Source organism: Gopherus flavomarginatus, chromosome 2 (genome assembly GCF_025201925.1).
Source record: "Gopherus flavomarginatus isolate rGopFla2 chromosome 2, rGopFla2.mat.asm, whole genome shotgun sequence".
NCBI classification, from domain to species: Eukaryota; Metazoa; Chordata; order Testudines; family Testudinidae; genus Gopherus; species Gopherus flavomarginatus.
In genome coordinates, this window is record NC_066618.1 from 116598737 (window position 1) to 116619693 (window position 20957).

A 20957-nucleotide genomic window follows, 5' to 3' on the forward strand; every position below is an offset into this window, starting at 1 on the left:
CACTTCACTCCCCTCCTCCTCCCCCATCACTTGTTGCTTTTCCCTTTGCACCCGCTGTCTGGGTCAGGGGGGAATCACCTGTGGAGCTGCAGCCGCCCAACACCTGGCTGAGTAGGGCTCGCATGGGTGATGACCCAGCACCTCCCCGTCTCCTCCGCCTGCAGTGACCAGACACTATCAGGCACTCTTTTTGACTGGACTTTCCAGTCAAAAACTGGGCACCTGGCCACCCTACCCACCATGTGTCTCTAATGTCCTGGGACTGAGATGGCTACACCTACACTGAATATTTCAAATCCATAGGCCTAATCTGACACTCATAATCCTCAAACCAATGGGAATTTTCTCTCTGTGATAAACTCAGGATCAGGACCCAGCTATTTTCAGAGTAATTACTTTTCTATGTAGTCTCTAAACAGGCATCCAAATTACCTTTTTATGCAAACCATAAAATCCACGGTTCTCCTCCATGATGGTTTTATCTGTTGCACATCCCTATCAGAGCCCATTTCCTCAATTGTATGCCTCTGCACCTTGAGGTCTTTAAAACCACGATCTGAGGACTTCAATAACTCAGATACAGGTTAGGGGTGGGTGGGTGAGATTCTGTGGCCTGCGTTGTGCAGGAGATCAGACTAGATGACCGTAATTGTCCCTTCTGACCTTAAAGTCTATGAGTCTATAAAAGTTTGTGCTGCTAAAGAGAATGGGTGTCCTCAGAACCAGTCTATGCTACTCCTTAGAGAGCCCAAAGGGTTGCTATGAGTGACACAAAAGCTTTTCCTTCCAGCACCTGGAGTGAGCAAGCTGTGCTGGCAGTGCTTTCAGCCTGGGGAGCAAGGGAACCATCATGAGTCTCACACAGCAATGCAGAGATCAGAGTGTCACCACAGAGGCTGCAGAAGACACGTCTTACACTTTCATCCTCCCATAGATTAATCAATATGCAGGGTTAACAGTAAGAAATAAGGCTGTGAAAGCTCAAAGGGGTTTCATTAACAATTTAGAGCCAAGTGCTCCAGATTCTTCAGTAAATCCCCAGCCCACCAAAGCACTTAAGCAGGTGCTTAAATTTAAACATGCAAGTAGTGCCTTTCACATCAGTGGGATTATTCACAAGCTTAAGTATTTTGCTGGATCAGCACTTACGTTCACCCATGCTCATGTTAAAAAACAGGAGTGCAATGTGTGCCTAAAAGGAGCCCAACTCCTGAGCTGTGGACTGTTGGAGATGTTCTCTATTTAACTGTGGCAGGAAGGACAATACATATGCCGTGCACCTGAAGTGAGGTGTAAGCCAAAAAATGGAGGTAGTTTAGGGAAATGCTGAATATTGAATATACAGACAAGCTCGTCTACACTGCCTTCAAAATGTAGCAGAACCACGGCTGCTATTTGTGCTTAATGTTTTTCATCTGCAGCTGAAAGAAGTCAGCAGTGTGTTCTTGATTCACTTCTCCTTGACTGGCTTGGCAAGGAGAAGTTTGATGCATGCCTCGGCTGGCATCTGGAGTCAAGGGAAGATAGATAGGGCCCCCATTCTGATCCATATTGGTCAGGAAGCCTTGATTTAATCCTGGATCAGGGAAGCTCTAGCTCCCTTCAGCTCTAGGTAGGTGAAAGAGCAGTCTGTGGTTTGCCACATACAGGGGATTGCACTGCTCACCAGCCAGAAAACAGCTGTGTTATGCTGTCTACATTTTGGCAGGAGAATTTGGCCTATATTCTGTGATTTCCTGTTTCTGTATAGAACAATATAATACTTGGAATCAATATGAGTTTGTTTTAGTTTGTTCACTTCCTTAGGTGGTTTAGGGCCAATTTTTCAGACCCTAGCTAGCTGTGCATTTGTGCACACACAAATGTGTTATTTTGTGTGTCCACTATGGTTAGATATCCATAAATTCCAATTCATGTACTTGCAGGCTAGATAGATTACCATCCAACCACATACACACACAAATCCCAATTGGCACATCAGCATCCAATCCAACTTTGCACAAGCAAAGTAGGTACGTATTTGCACCTGTGCTAATCAAACCCTTAACACATCATGTATTTAATTTACCCTGAATGAAAGCTAGAGGGTCCCCTGGAAACACAGCATGGATATTTGTCTATGGGACCAGCCCCGCATGGATCCAAGAAGGGATCGTGTTGTCATTAATGTCCTTGCGCAAACAGGGATTTTCATTATAGAGGAAATAAAAATCACACAGAACACTGTTGTAGTATTAAAGCACAAGGGACATGAGCCTTAAAAAGGTGACTGCTCTGACTAATTCTAATTGCACTTTATTTCCTAATTGCTTCAGCTTTACAAGTTATATACTTTGGGAACCTCTCCTTAAATCACTGTTGCTTGTGACAACATTAATTACCAGTATTCATTGTGTTCTAACTCTAATTTTGTTCAAGTTGACATGTAACCAAGTGACATCTAGGACCTCGGAGATACTCTGCTGACTGCACATCCTGTTGGGTAGCATCCTCTAGCCTTTGTCCTCTATTGAAACAAACACATTATCGGTAGTGCTGACCAGTAGGAAGCTCTATACTTTATTTGTCTACAGAGGTTAACTTGAAGGGCACCTGCAACTTTCAGATGGGTGCTGGCTCCAGACTTCATGATGTTATAGTTTCTGGGAGGAGCGCAGAGACTGTTGTCGCTCAGACTCAGTGTGTGAGTGAGAAGTACATTGTAGTCCTGCTTTCTTTATGGTGCCAGGCTATGTCTGGAGTTGCAGTCAAAGCAAGGTGTTCAAGAGAGACTGGGGTTTCATTCTCAGGGCTTTAGGGGGGTGCCTCTCTTTGGGGATTTAGACTTGGTCATACTCCTGCAGTTTGAAATTCTTTTGTGAGGGCTACTGAAGAGACTTTTCACAGCAGGAGGCCAACAGCTGCCAATCCCAGCACTGTTTAACTGTTGCTTTTAGCCACCACTGTCAAGATGCAGCTTCTATTACTCTAGCATTACTGTGCAAGAGGCACTTAATTTGTTTGTCTTGTCCAATTTTAAGTGCTCTTTCCAAATCCATAAAGCCCGATTCTGCCACATTTACACTGAGTAGGGACTTACTCCCCAAGAAGCCCCATTAAATCAATACGACTATTCACAGAATAAGGTACAACATGACTAATGCTAGCAGAGTTTGGCCAATACAAATACATTCTACCTACATAACACATAATAGAAATGTTGACCTCGTGCACAGGCAGTTCAGAGCAGTTAGTGTATACAGGCCAAATTCTGTTCTCAGTTTCACCAGTGTATGTCACAGTCATTCTGCTGAACTCAGAGTAGAATTGTAATTGAAAGCAGCATTTGGACCAGGAAAGGGTTTTAAAGTGAATAGAGTTGCTGCTGAAAGGTGCTGGGTTGACAGTCCTGGAGTGTGAAGTTCTTTGTTTATCCAAAGACACTGGTGGCCCATTGCCCTGCAGGGATCACCCCCTCTCAGAATGAAAGGGTAGTACAGCCTCCAGATCTATTCAGTCCTTGACCTCTCTGATGGAACTGCCACCAAGAGAGTGCAATCATGGCCAACTGTGGTGCTAGCTCGGTGATGGAGGCCTCTGCCTGACAGGGAACAGACTCAGACTACCAGCTCTTTTCACTGTTCCAAGGGGTTAAAAGAAAAAACACAGATTTCCCTTGTGAACATAAGTTGTTTCTAAAATGGAGACTCTAAAATCCATCAGCTATAAAATTGTATCAAAAATTTCTATATTTAAACAACAGTAAGGGCCAAACCCTGCTCTCATTCACACCCATACAAGCCCACTGGAATCACCATTGCAACTATGAAGCACTGTGCAATTATGCAACCCAAAGGAAATCAATAGGTTGCATGGGCGTAACTGATAGCAGAATTTGGCTCTAAGAGTCTTACTGAGTTCAATGTGAAGTATGCTCAGATCAAGACCCGACAATCAGGGTCTTAAAAAACAGCTTAGTTCACTATTGCCATGTTGGTAAAATGATTGGTAATCATAATAAGTGAAATCAATGAAGGCTTTTTGTATGGCTTGTGAGCTAAAAGGTGAAATACTTACCTCTGTAACATACTGGTTGGTGTGTTTTGATCTAGGATTCTTCTCAGGGAGAGCAGGAGATGTGCACTGGGAAGGAGGTTTAGAGCCAGGATTTGAAGCGTCTTCATCCAAGAACGTCTCTGTAGAGAGCTGGGACAATCCAGGATGGGCAGAGCTACTAAAACCACTCACACTTTCACCAGAAGTGCATTGGGATGATTCTGAACTCTCTGTGACTAGAAAACAGGAAGAAAGCATCCAAAGTTAGACTCTGTCTAGGCCTGTAGTCAAACAGTCTTTACACATTTAAAGACAATATATCTTCCAGTGTCTAATATTTTAGGACTCTACTGATTCAACCTGAACACTATACGCTGAGTGTGGCCTAACCAGTTCTTTATAAAGTTATAGACAATCTCCTTAAATGGATATACCCTTCTTGATAAAAGCCACCATCCTACTAGCCTTCTCCATTGGTGTGGGCATTGGACTGAGGAGGAGCGTGCACACACAGACCCACACAAAAAGTTTGGAAGAAGGCTAAGGTTGTCTAGCCCTAAGGAACTGGGCCTAAGGAGTAATGCAGTGCCTGTGCAGTGATGTGGGATTCAGTGTCACCATTGTTTCCCTTATTTGGTTCATGTATTTAAAGAGTTCTGAAAATAAAAAGCTTAAGATAACCACTTGCGGAGGCACTACTTGTACATCCTACCCTAGATGACAGTCATGGCTCCAGAGAGCAGCAAGAGCTGTCATGGTTGTTGCCACCAGGAATTAGAAATGTGATAAATTTGAGGAACTAAAAGTACAGCCGAAGACATAAATCACAAAGCTCTGATGTATTGTACCTCTACACATCTAGGTGTGTCGATCCATCGAGATACACATCCGAACCAGAACAACCTGCCATGTCCAAAATCCTTACAAATCCCTTCTAATTAAGATGCTGAAATTCACTCACTCATTGAAGGCTGACTGCCAGTTTCCTGCTCCAGTTCATCTTCCTCAATGCAGGTTCTAATATCATATGACCAGTGGTAGAAGGGTGGTCCTAATAAGCCTGGATGAGGTGGGCTGGAATACACATGCAGGTTCAGTGATCCCAAAATGGAAGAAGAGGACTGGCTGCTTGAGGAAGATGTGCTACTGTTTGAGATAGTGGAATGCGGCCTTTTAAATGGAGTGGAGTGGTCAAATGAAGACACTGCTATTGACGCTCGAGATCTTGATTCTACAAGCAAACAAGAACCTTTGATCATTGGAAGGGAACAAGGTGAATAAGGGAAAGTGCTATTTTGAACAAGAAATAAAACAGGATTGGTACAGTGTAATAGGCTAGCTCAATAATCTTCTACTACTTGAATTAAAATGTTATTGAACTAAGTTTAGGAAAGTCCATTTGTTCAGCCCACAGCTTCCCACGTGCTCTCCAGATTTTCTGACCAGGAGAGAATGAATACACTTTGAGGTCTGTATTGCTGAAGTTCTATGAACTTAACTACAGAAATAAGATACTAAATCTATTACACCAATACAAAAGTAAGATCAATTCTTTGCGGAAATATGTTGCAATCAACTGTTTTTTTTTTTTGAGCGTGAAACAATTAATGAAGACAATCGTCCTAGCAGACTGGCAAGTGGGAAGGCAGAACAGCAATGTAATGTGAGTAGTAGACAGTACCTGTTCCCTTCATGATGTAATCTATTGCTCGGTCGCTTATGGCTGCTTCACTGGGCTTGATGTCCATGAAGGGTTTATTGCCTATTCCCATTGACACCATTTCTTGCATTCTGAGTTCTAAAGTGGGAAAATGCACATATGAAAAATATCAGCCACCCCTTTGATGTTTTAGTTATACTGCTACAGGAGAATGAAAATATTTTCCTCTTTCCAGTACCTTAGGCAGTAGCTTACTGACCCCCTACAGGAGAGAAAAGCATTTATTAGCTGCAAACACTCTAGCTCTAGAGCCAGCCAGACACTGGCAACTTGAGTCGGTCAGATTTCATTTTTTATAAAGTAACTAAAGGATTGTAAAGGATGGTGCCACCTCCTCCGGTGCCATCTCTCAGACCCATTTCATTATTATTATTGAATCTTTTTACCAGCAGGTGTTTTTTTTCCCTAATGGCAAAGTGAGATTTGTTTTCCAACCATCCTCGAACATTACAGAATAATTCTTTAGAGGGAAAATGGGATGATCATTGTTTTCATCACCACTGAACATGACTCAGTTTCAGAACATCTCCAGTCACCACACCAGTTAAATATATTGCTATTCAAAGCAGAGTTCATAACTTCACTCCTACTAAAAACATAGCCCTGGAAGTGGCATGTCATTTATGTCTAGCACAAATCACCAAGCCTATTCCTGCCAGGATACCATATTATGAAGTTAACTTTAGTGTTAGGAGTGTTTTACACAGTATCTTGAGGCTAGCAGTACAAATATCTTCCTGCCCTTAACTTAAGGTTCTTGGCAGAGAATCTACCCTTATTAAACCTTTCTTCCCGTTGTGGATGAATGGCTGCTTGTGCCAAGAATGGAGACTACCAGAGCGGCATGAATATTATGGTACTGTTTTATTATGCATGCAACACAATTAGGGTGGCATGCTCCCCTCTCTGGGCCTGGCCAGTCCCTGTTCTCTTTGAGGCAGCTTGCTCACCAAGGGGAGTTTGGAAAAACAGTCCCTTTGACTGGAGGAGATTGGGGACTGTGATTGCACAAATTAAAGAGGGCATGGAAGGCTTCTCAGGGGGCCGATAGTGTCTTTCAGGGCTGCATTTCAAATCCTGCTCATGTAAGTAGCGACTAAAAGTCATTCATTACTATCTGAGGGCTGTTCAGCGACATACGTGAAAAGAGTTAGTGAAGTCTCACTCCTGGTCCAAGCAAAAACCAGCTGCCATTACAAACACCTCAATTGCAGTTAGCATTAATTGGGAGCCTTGTTTGTATTCCTAACATTGCTGCTTCCTTAGGACAGGGCTGAGGCATATCCTAGGGGAACAAGCTTTGCTGCTGTCCATGATGCACGCAAACAAAATGGGCCTTCAGGGCTGGCTGACACCTTTCACGAGCTCTAAATTAGCTTGAAAAAGCCTGAATCTAAAAAGAACTCGAGCTCTGGACACACTACAGAGCTTACAATGGTACACTTGTGCTGCTGTACCACTGCTAATGCAGACTCTTTAAGCAGATGGGAAAGTGCTCTCCTGCAGCTATGTCAGCGGGAGAAGCTCTCCTGCCGACACAGTGCTATCCACATTGGCGCTTCGGTCAGTGTAACGTACCTTGCTCGGGGGAGGAGGGGGTGGCTTTACACCCCCCCGAGAGACATAAGTTATACCGACATAAGCTGCAGTGTGTAGAAAGCCTCAGTCTTAAAGTGAGTGGAACAGAAGCAGAAGTTTTCCTGAACCCAATTTCATCACACGGGGAAGGGTCAGGCCCTCCAACACACAGAGGCCTCAGGAATTGTGCCAATCAGCCCCCACTCGTCAGTGGCTTTACTTCTAGCACTCAGTGATCTCTCTCAGGCCTTTGCTTCCAATTCCCTAGAGATTATCCTGATGATGTAAAATAAATGGCTTGCGGCACAGAGGCTCAATTTGTCCAAAGCTTTCAATGGGCACAGATATTTTCCCATTCTTCTAGGGCTTAAATTCAGCTGGAGCCATCTGGAGTAGAGTGCCAGTAAATATTTTTAAACCCACGAGGAGCCCTGGCACCCCAGTGCCTCACCCCTAGGGCTGAAGCTCTGAGCCCTGGTGCCTCCCGTGGGGCTGAATTCCTGAGCCCTGGCATGCCCCAAGCCCCGGAGCACACATACCCCATGACCCCCCACTCCACAGCTGAAGCCCGGAGCCCTGCAGCTCCACAGGGCAGAAGCCCCTAGCCTCACCACCCTGCAGCAGGGCAGAAGGCCAGAGGCGCTCCCTGCCCACTGGGCCCTCAAGGTTTTATAGCATATTGGCGGCATGGCGGGGGGAAGGCTCCATGAAATAATCTATGAGATTTTAAGCCCTGCTTTCTTCTAAATAGCTTAGGTGTCATTAACTGACCCCAGGTCTGCAGTAAAAATGAACTTATTGTTTCTCTAACAATTGTGGATTAAAGCACACACAGCTCAACGGAAGGAGGTAGGCACTGGCTGGTACATCAAGGTCTTAGTCTGGTAGCAGAGTTTCTCAAACAGGCTGGGAACCATTCTTGTAAAAACCCATTAAGGTAATGAAATGAATCTGAGAATATAGTTAATCACCATTAATCAGGTACATGATCTTTGATGGGATATTTACAAAACAACAGAGTCATATTGAAGCTGACCATACACATATACCACAATCCTTAATAACAAAAAGAAAGAAAGATCAAGAATCTTTCCATATTATAAGAACTTAGAAATATCCAAATCCTTAAGAAGACACCGTTGCTATAAGTACTACTCAGAAGGAAAAAAGGTCCTAAAGCTGCAGCATTAATTCATGGAATGCCCAGATGGATTTAGAATAAATATGCCATGTCCCTCCTCCTTTGTTCATGTCTATTCCTTTCATGTCAGTTCTGAGTTTACTGTCACTTTCTGTGCTACTTCTCTTTTGGTGTGAATTAGGAATTTCTGAGGGGAATTCTGAAATGATTGGCTGGAGAAGAACAAAGGATTAAAAAAGGGGGACAGCATTAAAGTGGCTGAGTTAAAGCTTCAAATCGACCAGCTAGTACAAAGTCTACTCGTTAGTATCTCCCCAGAAACGCTTACCACCAAATAGGATTCTGCCCCCAAGTTACTATTTTCTAATTTTCTTTTTTCTGAGTCACGTATTTAACTTCTAAATTTAAAGTAACCTGAAAAAGGGGTGTGTGTGTGTTGGGAACAAATCATGGCCCTTTCTTCATTATGTTGTATAACAAAGGCCTAAAAGGTAAGAACTTTGTTTCCCTTTTTGTTATTTTTCTTTTTTTCCTTCCTTCCCTGCCTGTTTGACTTTTACATTAGAAATGTCTACCCTATTTTTGTCTATGGATGACAGCAAAATGGTAGGAAAATGACATTAGAGATACCATAACTATGTATACCAAACTACTTATGCTAAACAATCTGTTCCACCTTGTACTCAGAGTGTCACAGCTAAATACATTTCCCAGACCTGAAGAAGAGCTCTGTTTAAGCTTGAAAGTGTCTTTCACCCACAGAACTTGGTCCAAAAAAGGTATTACCTCACCCACCTTGTCTCATCAGCAATACCACGCAGTGAAACCGGACTAAAAGAGGGGGAGGTATTTTTGAATCAGACTGCTTGAAACTCTTTGCCCTCTTTTGTCATTTGTTTTGATTTTGTCTGCACCAGTTTAGCTTAAGTGCCTGACAAATCCATGGAAGAAAGATGTATTGGTTAAAGATTTAATTTGCCGTTCAAATAAGGGCTGAGAAAGCTCACAATTCACATTTGGAGCTTCCAAAGTGTCCTGCAGCAAAACCAGGAAAGACCAGAGCTCCCTGTACTGATATTTCTAACATTAAAACAAACAAACAAGGAGAGCTCTTCACCACCCTGCACATCTGATGAACAAAACAAAAGGTTTTACTCATACCCCTTAAAAAAAAATCCACCCCCTGCCCCCAAGAAAGGGCAGCAACCCAGTTTTTTTTCTGGAGCTCACTTCTAAGCACTATTAGCTGCATTTGTAAGAAGCAGTGCTACCTACTGTGGCAAGACTGAAAACCAAGTGTGTACTCCACATAGGTTTCCCAGGGGCATATGTTCCATACTTACCACCATTAAGGGTATACAGTATAGTAGAGAGACATGGTGGGTGAGGTAATATCTTTTATTGGACCAATTTCAGTTGGTGAGAGAGACGAGCTTTTGAGCTACACAGAGCTCTCTTTCAGATCTAGGAAAGGAACCCCAAGCATCACAGTAAAATGCAAGCTGGAACAGATAGCTCAGCATAAGTAGTTAGCACAGAGTCCAAGGGACCATTCAAGATAGAGTGGCCTGTTAACACCTCTGCAGTCATAGGACAAAAAGAGGAGTTAGTGGGTTACAGATTGTTGTAATAAGCAATAAAAATCCAGTGTTTAAAAACTAGGTTTGCCCACAGTGCTCACAACATATCTAGGAGGCCCTCTCAAAGCCTGCTAATTGTAGAGAGACAACTTTATTGTGCTGTAATTGTTTTAGGCGTGCTGTTTGAAGAAGCTGTTTTCCGGTTGCTTTTTTAAAACTGAAGTCTTTGGCAACTGCAGACATATAAGGGGTCACCTAATGGAATTGTTTCACTTGCCTTTATAGAACTACAAGTAGACTGCTAAACCCTTCAGTCTCTTTCTGAATTAAAATAGTTGGTGTACCTCGGTTTCTCAGAGCTTGTCTCCAAAGAATCCTTCCTATGATACTGGTCCAAGCAATTTTAACTTCTGCTGAATTTGCTTGAAGGATGTATGTGTCCTGGGATTTCCTCCTCCTTCTAAACCAGATTTCGAATCGCAGACCACTGTCTCCAACATTCTCTGTCATCCCAATCTCTGCCGTCTAAAATCATATTTAAAACGCACACATTCAACTGCATGGAAACATTTATAACAAACTGATCAAGTGAAATTCTTTGCATTGCTCATTCTATAATGGTAGAAAAATGTCTTCATCTTGATTCCTTGCCAGTACAACTGTATACATAGCTATAAATATTTCTGTTTGAATTTTCAATATCCTGAGTTAGCACTCTCGTTTCCCCATATGATCTCTTTGCAAGAGCAGCATGGAGCTGGCAGTGTTAAGCTCTAGGAGAAGCACACAATTCTCAGAAGTTCAGAGAGCTGCAATGAATTAAGCTGAAGCTGAATATCTGAAGGCAGATCTTCAGCTAATGGATGTTGTCATAGTTCAACATATACCAGCTGAGGATCTGCCCCTTGGGGTCTAGCATGCAGGGTGAATGCTCTATGTATGGCCTCAGTTCAACAATGCAGTTCAGCATATGCTTAAAATTAAGTATGTGCTTTGGTGAATCAGGGTTTCGCACATATCTGGTGTTGCCAAACAAGGGTAGTTGCAAACCCTGGCTTCACACACATACACCTCTTAAGACTGAGAGGTACAAGTCTGTAATAAGAATGGTGGCTGAGAGGGCATAACTACATATCTGGCGCTTCTTGTTGTAATGAAAGAAATGTTAAAAATAATTATTTCTACAGGAAACACCTGGTTTCCCATGAGTCCTGTCCACCAAGACATACACGCACTTATGATCCAGCGTATATACACACAGACATGTTTTGCTCATCAGTTTCTGTCTCTCTCATTTTTTCCAACTTTTAAAAAACACACAAACTACTTGAAATGTAACGTGCAATGGAACTGTGATCCTTCACCAACCATTGTCAAACAGATGGGGTTCCTGTCCACTCAGAATACTAAGCAGATGGCAGGAGGCATGCTGCATTGTACATGCTATCCAAACCACAGGCGGTGGGTTATATGGGCTCGAGGTGCCCGGGCTCCAGGAATATTCAGGGCCGGGTGCCCTACTCCAGCAATATTTGGAGCTGGGTCTCTCCCCCAGCCCTGCCTGGATCGGGTGCCAGCCCCCGCGGGTCTCCCCCCCACACCCCGCCCCACCGCGTCCCTGCCTGGAGCAGGTCCCGGCCTCCGCCTTCCACCCTCCCCCTGCATCCCCCTTCTGCCGTGTCCTTGCCTGCTCGCAGATCGGCTCCCGACAGAACTGCTGTCTGCTGCCCCAGGGTCCTAGCGCCTGCCATCCAAAAATGGCAAGGCAGGCTGCCCTTACCCTGCTCTTCTGCCCTAGCCCTGAGCCTCTCCAATGCCCCAAACCCTCATCCTCAGCCCCAACCCTCATCCTCCTGCACCCTGATCCTCTGCCCCAGCCAGAGCCCTCATCCCTCTGCACCCTGATCCTCATCCCCAGCCAGAGCCCTCATCCCCCTGCACCCGAATCCTCATCCCCAGCCAGAGCCCTCATCCCCCTGCACCCGAATCCTCATCCCCAGCCAGAGCCCTCATCCCCCTGCACCCTAATCCTCTGCCCCAGCCAGAGCCCTCATCCCCCCGCACCCTGAGCCTCTGCCCCAGCTCTGAGCCCCCCCGCAGCATGAACCCATCCTCAGCCCCAACCTTCATTCCTCTGCAGCCTGATCCTCTGCCCCAGCATGCACCACCTCCCCCTTCCTACACCCCCCAGCCGAGCCTGCACCCAAACTCCGTCCTAAAGCCTGCACCCCTCACCCGCTCCTGCACACCCACCCCCTGCCCTAGCCCAGAGCCTGCACCCCTCACTCCTTCCTACACTCCCACCACCAGCCCAAAGCCTGCATCCCTCACTCCTTCCTACACCCCCACCACCAGCCCAGAGCCTGCACCCAAACTCCATCCCAAAGCCTGCAGCCCTCACCCCCTCCTGCACACCCACTCCATGCCCCAGCCCGGAGCCTGCACCCAGCAACCAAACTCCTTCCCAAAGCCTGCACCCCTCCTGCACCCTAATTCCCAGCCCAGGACCTGCACCCCAGACCTCCCCCCTGAAACCGCGCCCAGAGCCTTAGGCGGGTGGAGGCGGAGCTTGAGGGGGCAGAGCTGGGGGGGGGTGGGTTCTGGGCACCACCAAAATTTCTACAGACTTGCCTCCCATGATCCAAACCATAACAGCAGGATTACATTTACCTTGAATGACTGTTTGTACATGTAGATGTCATATCCCCCATCAATCTTTTTTGTTTTGCTAAACAAAATGAGGTCTTCAAAAAGGAAGATATGTCTCAAATACTTCTTTCTTCCACAGCAAACAATAAACTCATCTTGACATCTCAGCTGTCCTTGTTCTTTCAAATTTACCTGATCGGAGAAAATGACAATGCTACTAAAGATAAGGGAAGGCTGAGCCGATTTTCTCCAGTCCAAGGACGAATGGGGGAAGTGCATTATGTCTCTTAGACACTTAGGGCCACGGACTGTCTTCTGACTCTGTATTTGTACAGCGCCTGGCACATGGGGTCCTGGACTATGACTAGGGCTCCTATGTGCTACAACATATATATAATAAAATAAAATAAAATAAAATAAAATAATAATAATCTGCCTCTTAGCAACTTTCTGTCTTTGAATGAAAACTGCAGCAGCAAAGCCAAGGGGATATTGGAAAAATAAAGGAAGGACTGAGAAATGCTTACATCACACCCTCTAATGGCATCCATAGCAAGCAAATCGTTTCCATGACGAAGCTGGAATTTTACCATTTCTTCAGCTGTCCTGAGATCATTGAGCTCCTGCTCCTGGGTCTTAGTGCACTCTTTGATCATATCTTTTAGAAGAAGAGCATATTTGCTCATTCTTTGAATAGGCTTCAGCAGATAGGAAGCCAGATCCATCTTATCACCTAAATCTTGTTGTTTATTCTGTGGGAATATTAAAGGAATGTGTAAACAATATTTGATATACTGCATACAAGTACACACGGCAGTGAGTGGTGTTCACACAATTCAATTAAAGAAGAAACTGGATAGTAATTACTTTAAAGAACGCATTTCCATGGCTTGTAAGCAAAGCATCCGATTGTGGTTTGTTCTTGCTGTATAATGCATACATTCCAAACTGTTCTTCCTGAAAGAGTATAGGAAAAGATGTTATTCCTTGTTATTTTCTATTTCTTCAGTGATCAATTCCTTCTCCATTTAACATCAGTTTTGTACCGAAATCATGTACAGTTTATAACACACACCCCATCCCCCAATGGATGTATTCCAATCCAAAACTGCAGGAGGTGCTTAAGTCTAGACACATTTTGGCAATGGACATCCAAGAACTCTTTATTTAGGAGATTTAGTTCTCTATAATTTTCAGCTCTTCCAGATTGAACGATCTGCAAAATTCATCTGTTTCAACTGTCTATGGTAGGTATTTCTAGAGCACCCGTCATTATAGTATCTAAATGCTCAATCAGCCAGGCTGACTTTTAAACAATATTGGCAACTCAGGTGAGTTCACTCAATGACTTTGTCAGGATCATTTATGTGAGCAAGGGCTACTCACATGAGAAAGTGTTTCCTGATGTATGCTAGAGTTAATTGAGAAGCAATAGAAATTGTAAGGCACTCCAGTTGGGGGATGGGGGTTGGGGTCGCAAAGGTACCTAGGCACCTAAATCCCAGTTTTAGGCTCCCCTGCGATTCCCAAAACTCTCGCCAAACCCTGTAGGTGCTTAAAGTCATTTGTTGTCAAAATTTCACGTTAAAAGTTCCCTCAGTGCTTAAGTTCCTGCCTTTGGGCATGCACACTGCTGCCTCCCTCTAGGTGTCCAGGCACTTTTCTCCCATCTAAACCCCAGAGCAATTCACGAATAGCAGAAGACAGGAGTTTGCTTGCCTAACTTGCATGCAGCATCTGATCTGATGTGTGTGCTCAAAGGCTGCCTACTGGATCAGGTCCCGTTCCAAAACTGGCGGGAGGAGATGGTGACAGCAGTGACTGCCTTGTAACTTTTAGCCCAGGGATTAGAGCACGTGCCTGGGATGTGGATCCATGTTCAATTCTCCCCCCATCCCCACCAGAGAGGGGAGAAAGGATTTGAACAGAAGTCTCCTGCCTCTCAGGCAAGTGCTCTAACCACTGGGCTAAAAGTTCTAATGTGGGTAACACCACTACCTCCTCCTTCGGCCGTTTGCACGGAGCTAGGCAGGCACCTAAGGGTACCTCTACACTGCATTTTAGAACTTGCAGCAATGAATCTCAGCGCCTGGGGCTACAGACTTGGGGCTTGCGGTGCTGCACTAAAAACAGCTGGGTAGACGTTTGGGACTGAGCTCTGAAGCTGGGGCAGGGGTTGGGCTTCAGAGCCTGAGCACCAGCCCAAGCCGCAGCAGCTACACTGCTATTTTTACTGCTGGTGCCCAAGCCCCGCGAGCCCCAGTCTGAAGATGCGGGCTATGGGATGCTCTGTCATGAATTTTAAAAAGTAACGTAAACAGATCCATACCCATTTTCAAAAGAAATACCCTAGGTGCCCAAGCCACCTGATTCCCATTTATGAATGCTAGGAGAAATAGGCACCTCCTTGGGGGCCAGACTTAGGTGCCTGTCTCCATGAGAGGGGCAGGGCATAGGAAACACTCTTGTCCTCAGCATCTCCCATTGGGGCTAGCTTAGGTGGCTTCTCACCTAGTGTGCTGGCCTTTGTGAAAAGCGGTGTTGCTCCTGAGATTTTCTAGGTGCCTAAAAGTTATGCACTGTGACGCTCAATGTTGCAGCACCTAAGTCCCTTTGTGAATCTGGGCTTCAGGTCCCAGTGCTGAGTGTGTTATAGATGGATATCTAGATAGCATTGTGCCCAATCTAGTCTTCAGGACAGAATGAGATCTTCTCCAATAACTGAATGGTATTAAAGCATACAAAAAGATCCCCTTTTAAATTCCCTGGACATGAGGGAAGCTTCCCAATTCATTGGAAGATATAAAAAGATCAGGCAAGATCACTATTTTCCCATTGCCTCGGAAGACTGAAATAAACAATCTTTTTCACTTCACATGTTTGTTTTCCCTCTTATTAAACAAATTATCTTCTTCCTTCCTTTAAACTAACGAGTCCCAAACAAATCATCTAAGGATAAACAAACGGATCTTCCTCTCATAATACAATCCGAGCAAGCAAGCAATAAGTAAATGTTGGTTTTCTTTTCAAAGAAAAAATAAACCTAGATTATTATGAACTGCTCTCTGATTTTTGCCTGATACTGTAGAATAGTTTTTCAGATAGTTTCTGTTGATACAATAGAGTATTTATAAAAATGCAGCACAATTGTGCTTCTCCTGGTTTATCCATCGAATAATAAGGGAATGCAGATATCAAATCATCAGGTTCTATAACACTTTCTCAGGCAAAGCTCCTGTCAAAAGAAGATCAAATTTTTCAGTTTTCCAGGTTTCTTTCTCCTCTTTTTTCTGTTTCTCCCTCTTTCCTTTTTGTCCATTTTGACACTGAAAATGAAGGGTGTGGGGGGAAGGGAATTAAAAAAAGCAGAAAGAAGGTAAAATAAGTCTGAGTTTGAAAACCAAAAAAACTTTGGTTTTAGCTTTTCATTTTTTCTTCCAAAAAAAAATCAGAATTTTTTTTAAATGCCTCATGAATATATAATTTTTTTTTATAAAACCCCCTATCAATGAAAGGCCGTCCTTTGTCCTAATCTTTAGAGGGGTCTGCCTCCTTATATGTTGTTATTCCTAGTATGAGAACAGGATAACTAAAAGAGAAACTGCGGGGGCCTATATGAGCTGGAGACAATTTGATTCCTGAAATCCTCTGCTGGAGCCCACAGAATTAGGCCAACAGCATCAGCCTCTCTTTCTCCTGCAACAGCTAACATATAAGGTGGCAGCCCTAGCAATAAAGGACCTGTATGAAGTTTAGGGTTATAGCTCCCACTCCAGGCTCCCCTGCATTACTCCCTCAAGTGTAACGCTCGAGAACATGGGGAGCCAGGGCAGGTCCCCTTCCTCTGGGCTTAGTTATGACTCACAGGCAGATTAACAGAGTATGAGTGAAAACTGCCAGTTACTTGAGTGGCGGGACTGGCAAGAGCGAAGAGGCTTGCTTTTCATCCAGGTACTGGAACACAGCCCAAAACCACTACTCAGCTGAATAGCAGGACATATGAGTCAAAGACAATCTGGTGCTGCTCAGTACCAGCTACAGGCAGAACATGTCATGGTTCCCCGATGCCTGCACTCACAAAACAATGAGCAGGCTGGGAGAGTCATTTGGAAGGGCAGTGCTACAAAACCCTCTTGCCTAACTTCCCCAACTAAGCTTCCCTGATGAATCAGCCACATTGTAAGTGGCACACTGGTATTTGCTCCTTTCAGACAAGTAGAACCCAGGAGAGCAGACAAACAAGCTTTTCATGTGCAGGCCGGATATCTGGCAAACAGAGGATGTGGGCCAAAGGGAATGGTACAGCATTTGCTCAAGGATGAAAAAAGGAGCGGGAGAAACAGGAAAGGAGCAACTTCTCGTGTGTCACCAGACGGAGAAAGATCTGATCTGGTATTAAAGTTATCTCACCATCCAACCCTAAACACACACAGAACCAACAAAGCTGGCTAAGAAACTCAGATCTCAGCCTGAGGAACTATCATTCAGATTGGCCACCCTGCTATGGCCCAGAGCTTTCAAAAGGGTCTGAGACATCAGTAAACAACTGCCACTTTCATACTAATAGTGTCTAGTAACAAGCACTAAAGCAATCTCTTCCTCTTTCACCCAGGCCTTGAGGAGGAAATAGCAGTCCAGGACACTGTCTTCTAATCACCACAGCAAATTTCTTCCTTATCTACCAGCATCCTTCAACCTACTAACCGAGCAATATGGACAATGCACGGACAAAGTAATTATCAAGGACTGACACATCCATGCTGGGGGAACGTCTGCAAGCTGAGCACAAGCAACAGGTTCCTGGATGGAGTCACTTCTGAAGGTCAGATTTTGGCCCAAAGAGTTAGTCTTCCAGTGTTTGTAAAGCCCGTTAGACATGAAAAACATTAAATACTCTAGGTTTCAGATTGGTAGCCATGTTAGTCTGTATCAACAAAAATAATGATTAGTCCTTGTGACACCTTAGAGACTAACAAATTTATTTGGGCATAAGCTTTTGTAGGCTAGAACCCACTTCATCAGATGCATGGAACAGAAAATACAGGAGCAAGTATAAATATATGAAAAGATGTGAGTTGCCTTATCAAGTGTGAAGTCAGTTTAACGAGACAATTTAATTGACAGCAGGATAGCAAGGGAGGAAAAATAACTTTTGAAGTGGTAATGAGAGTGGCCCATTTCAGACAGTTGACAAGAAGGTGTGAGTAACTGTAGGGGGAAATTAGTATTCATCAAGGATCTACAACCTATCCTGAAGGACGACCCCTCAGTCTCATAGACACTGGGGGACAGGCCACTCCTTGCTTACAGAGAGCCCCCCAACCTGAAGCGTATACTCACCAGCAACTACATACCACAAAACAAAACACCAACCCAGGAACCCAACCCTGCAACAAAGCCTGGTGCCAACTCTGTCCACATATCTATTTATGGGACACCATCACAGGGCTTAACCACATCAGCCACACCATCAGGGGCTCATTCACCTGTACGTCTACCAATGTGATATATGCCATCATGTGCCAGCAATGCTCCTTGACCATGTACATTGGCCAAACTGGACAGTCTCTATGCAAAAGAATAAATGGACACAAATCTGACATCAGGAATCGTAACATTCAAAAACCAGTAGGAGAGCACTTCAATCTCACTGGTCATTCAATAACCAACCTAAAAGTGGAAATTCTTCAACAAAAAAAATTCAAAAACAGACTCCAACGTGAAACTGCAGAACTGGAATTAATTTGCAAACTTGACAACATCAGATTAGGCCTGAATAAAGACTGGGAGTGGCTGGGTCATTACAAAACCTAAACTTAATTTCCCCAATACTAATTTCCCCCTACTGTTACTCACACCTTCCTGTCAAGTGTCTGTAATGGGCCACTCTCATTACCACTTCAAAAGTTATTTTTCCTCCCTTGCTATCCTGCTGTCAATTAAATTGTCTTGTTAGACTGACATCACACTTGGTAAGGCAATTCACATCTTTTCATGTATTTATACTTGCTCCTGTATTTTCCACTCCATGCATCTGATGAAGTGGGTTCTAGCCCAGAAAAACTTATGCCCAAATTAATTTGTTAGTCTCCAAGGTGCCACAAGGACTCCTCACTAAATAATCTAAGTGCTACAGTGGACTGAGAGCCAGGTGATTACATCCCACGTATCCTCTGTAATGTATGTTTCTTTTTACTATCCTAGCATAAACAGAATGATATCTTGGTTTTTTCTGCAAAACAGGTGGGGACACATTTCCATTTATCTTTACAGGGATAAAAGTTCTAAGTGATTAACATAGACATCCCTCCTGGAGGCACAATGGTGATTTTCCTAGATGACGAAGTTTTCTCTGTATTCTAGAAAACTAGAGGTAGTATGCACTGCAAAGGGGATGAGGAATAGAATAACTTGCTCCTTTGTCAGTAACAGCACATACAACATACAACACTTTTAAATGTTACAAACACAAATTGATCCTCACGACACCCTGGTATGGTGAAAAAGTAATAAAATCCTGACTTTTCCATCCTAGACAATAGGAAAAATCACAGCTGTGGCTCCAGGTGAGGGGCCTACATTACGCATTCACAACAAAAATGATTCTCTTTTCAGATCATCTCCTTACTTAAAAAACAGTGGGCTATTTAATCAATCATTTATTGCCAGGGTTGGGATTTTCTTTTGTGGTTAATATTGGTTACACAGATTCATTAGGAAAGAGTAAAGAAACACCATGTGAAATTGGATGTGTTTTTCAAGCCATTATTGTTCATTTCCCAACTGCTTTTAATGGTACTTTGACACAATTATGGCATGCCTGAGAGGGCTTCAACAGACACTATGGGAATTTATTAAAGTGAAACAAGTTTAAAAAGCGGAAATAGACGGACAAAAACCTGTTTGCTTCTGCTCTAAAGTAACATCTGAGGATATGTGGTTCAGACAAAGATGGCTATTATGGAGTATAACAGTGGGGCAAAAGTTTGTGTAAGATAAGAAGAAAACAAGAATAATGTTCAATTAATGTGAACCACAAACTATAGGGCAGTATTTGTTAAGATATGCTTTTCAAAATGAGAGGACAGCCAAAATACAAAGAAATGCAGGAGCAAGCAATGGGAAAAATGTTAAACCTCTTGAGCCCTGAGCTGCTACCGCAACAATTATTTACTTAGAAGTATCTAGCCTTCTATATTGCAGTACTCTCTCCTTAACCGTTGTATATGAGCACTCAGGACCATAGAATCACGACTGATGATGGCCAGGTGGTTAAAGAAGTAGGGAGAAATAGTTCATTATAGTGAGAGTAACCATGACCACTATAATTAAAAGTTGCAGAATAGATATGCTTTTACGCCCTGTCTGCCTTTCCCCCCTCGCTAGCTCCCAGTCACTTTTGGTTTTTAGGCTGCTATTATGGTGTCTGCTTCAAAGTGAACATTTTTGGAAAGCCTGAGCAAAAACATTTCCAGTGTTTTGCAGTATATGGAAAATGAAAATAAAAAAAGCTTTTCCCATTGTAAAAATGACCTATTTTTGAACACTGGTAGCACTGAAATGACACGGGTAAAAAGTTGAAATTTGGCATGGAAATAGTGTTGTTTGAGAAGAACTTTTCTATGTTCTGGTGAAAACTGCTGTATATTTTTCCTTGTTATGACACACTGAAATCACTTTATCTGGATGTACAATAAATTTTACACAGATTATCTTGCTAAACTTGAATGCATGGCTAAGGAAGGCTGAACTGCACAGATATGTGCGGTGAAGTAAGATGCGCAGTGAATGAGGAAGGGGTTTCACATCCCCTACGTATCTGTGTACCAAAAATTGACCAGCTTGTAATATGTGCGGAACTGTCTTCTCCTGTAAAACTCTTAAGGTGTGTGGAATAGGACATTCCGGTTGGTGGTTTCTAACACAACAGTCAAATGTTGAGGAATTTCTGACCATAACAGTCATTTCCTGATGTTCAAGTGCTTGCCATGTCACCGTAGCATTCGATTAACATTAATTTTGATGGATTTTAAAGTTGGCTTAACTCATAATCAGTGTAATATGCAACTATAAGTCTTTGAAAACATTTTACAAGGAAATCCTGATCACCAGGTCCATTCTGCTTATCCTGACAGCAAAAATTGGCCTGAAATCAGTGTTTCCCAAACTTTTGAAAGATGGACCTTCCCTTCAGGAAAATTAAATCAATTGCACTCCCCTTCAACCCTGTCATGTGTTGCTAAAGGCCTCCCCC

General features: G+C 43.6%; 1 protein-coding gene across 6 annotated transcripts in view; it reads right to left on the minus strand.

The window, feature by feature from the left end:
* The window catches only part of PLEKHG4B (pleckstrin homology and RhoGEF domain containing G4B), a 222456-nt gene that overhangs the window by 9323 nt on the left and 192176 nt on the right, over positions 1-20957 (minus strand). For all 6 annotated transcript variants that reach the window (XR_007772354.1, XM_050938129.1, XM_050938126.1 and 3 more), the window contains 7 exons: positions 13571-13660; positions 13231-13455; positions 12725-12895; positions 10399-10579; positions 5717-5833; positions 4997-5266; positions 4057-4271 (listed from right to left, as the gene is read on the minus strand). Coding sequence is in view for 5 of the 6 variants with exons in the window: in XM_050938129.1 (XP_050794086.1) it covers positions 4057-4271; positions 4997-5266; positions 5717-5833; positions 10399-10579; positions 12725-12895; positions 13231-13455; positions 13571-13660 (1269 nt within the window). In the remaining variant the exon portion in view is untranslated. The remainder of the gene's footprint in view (positions 1-4056; positions 4272-4996; positions 5267-5716; positions 5834-10398; positions 10580-12724; positions 12896-13230; positions 13456-13570; positions 13661-20957) is intronic.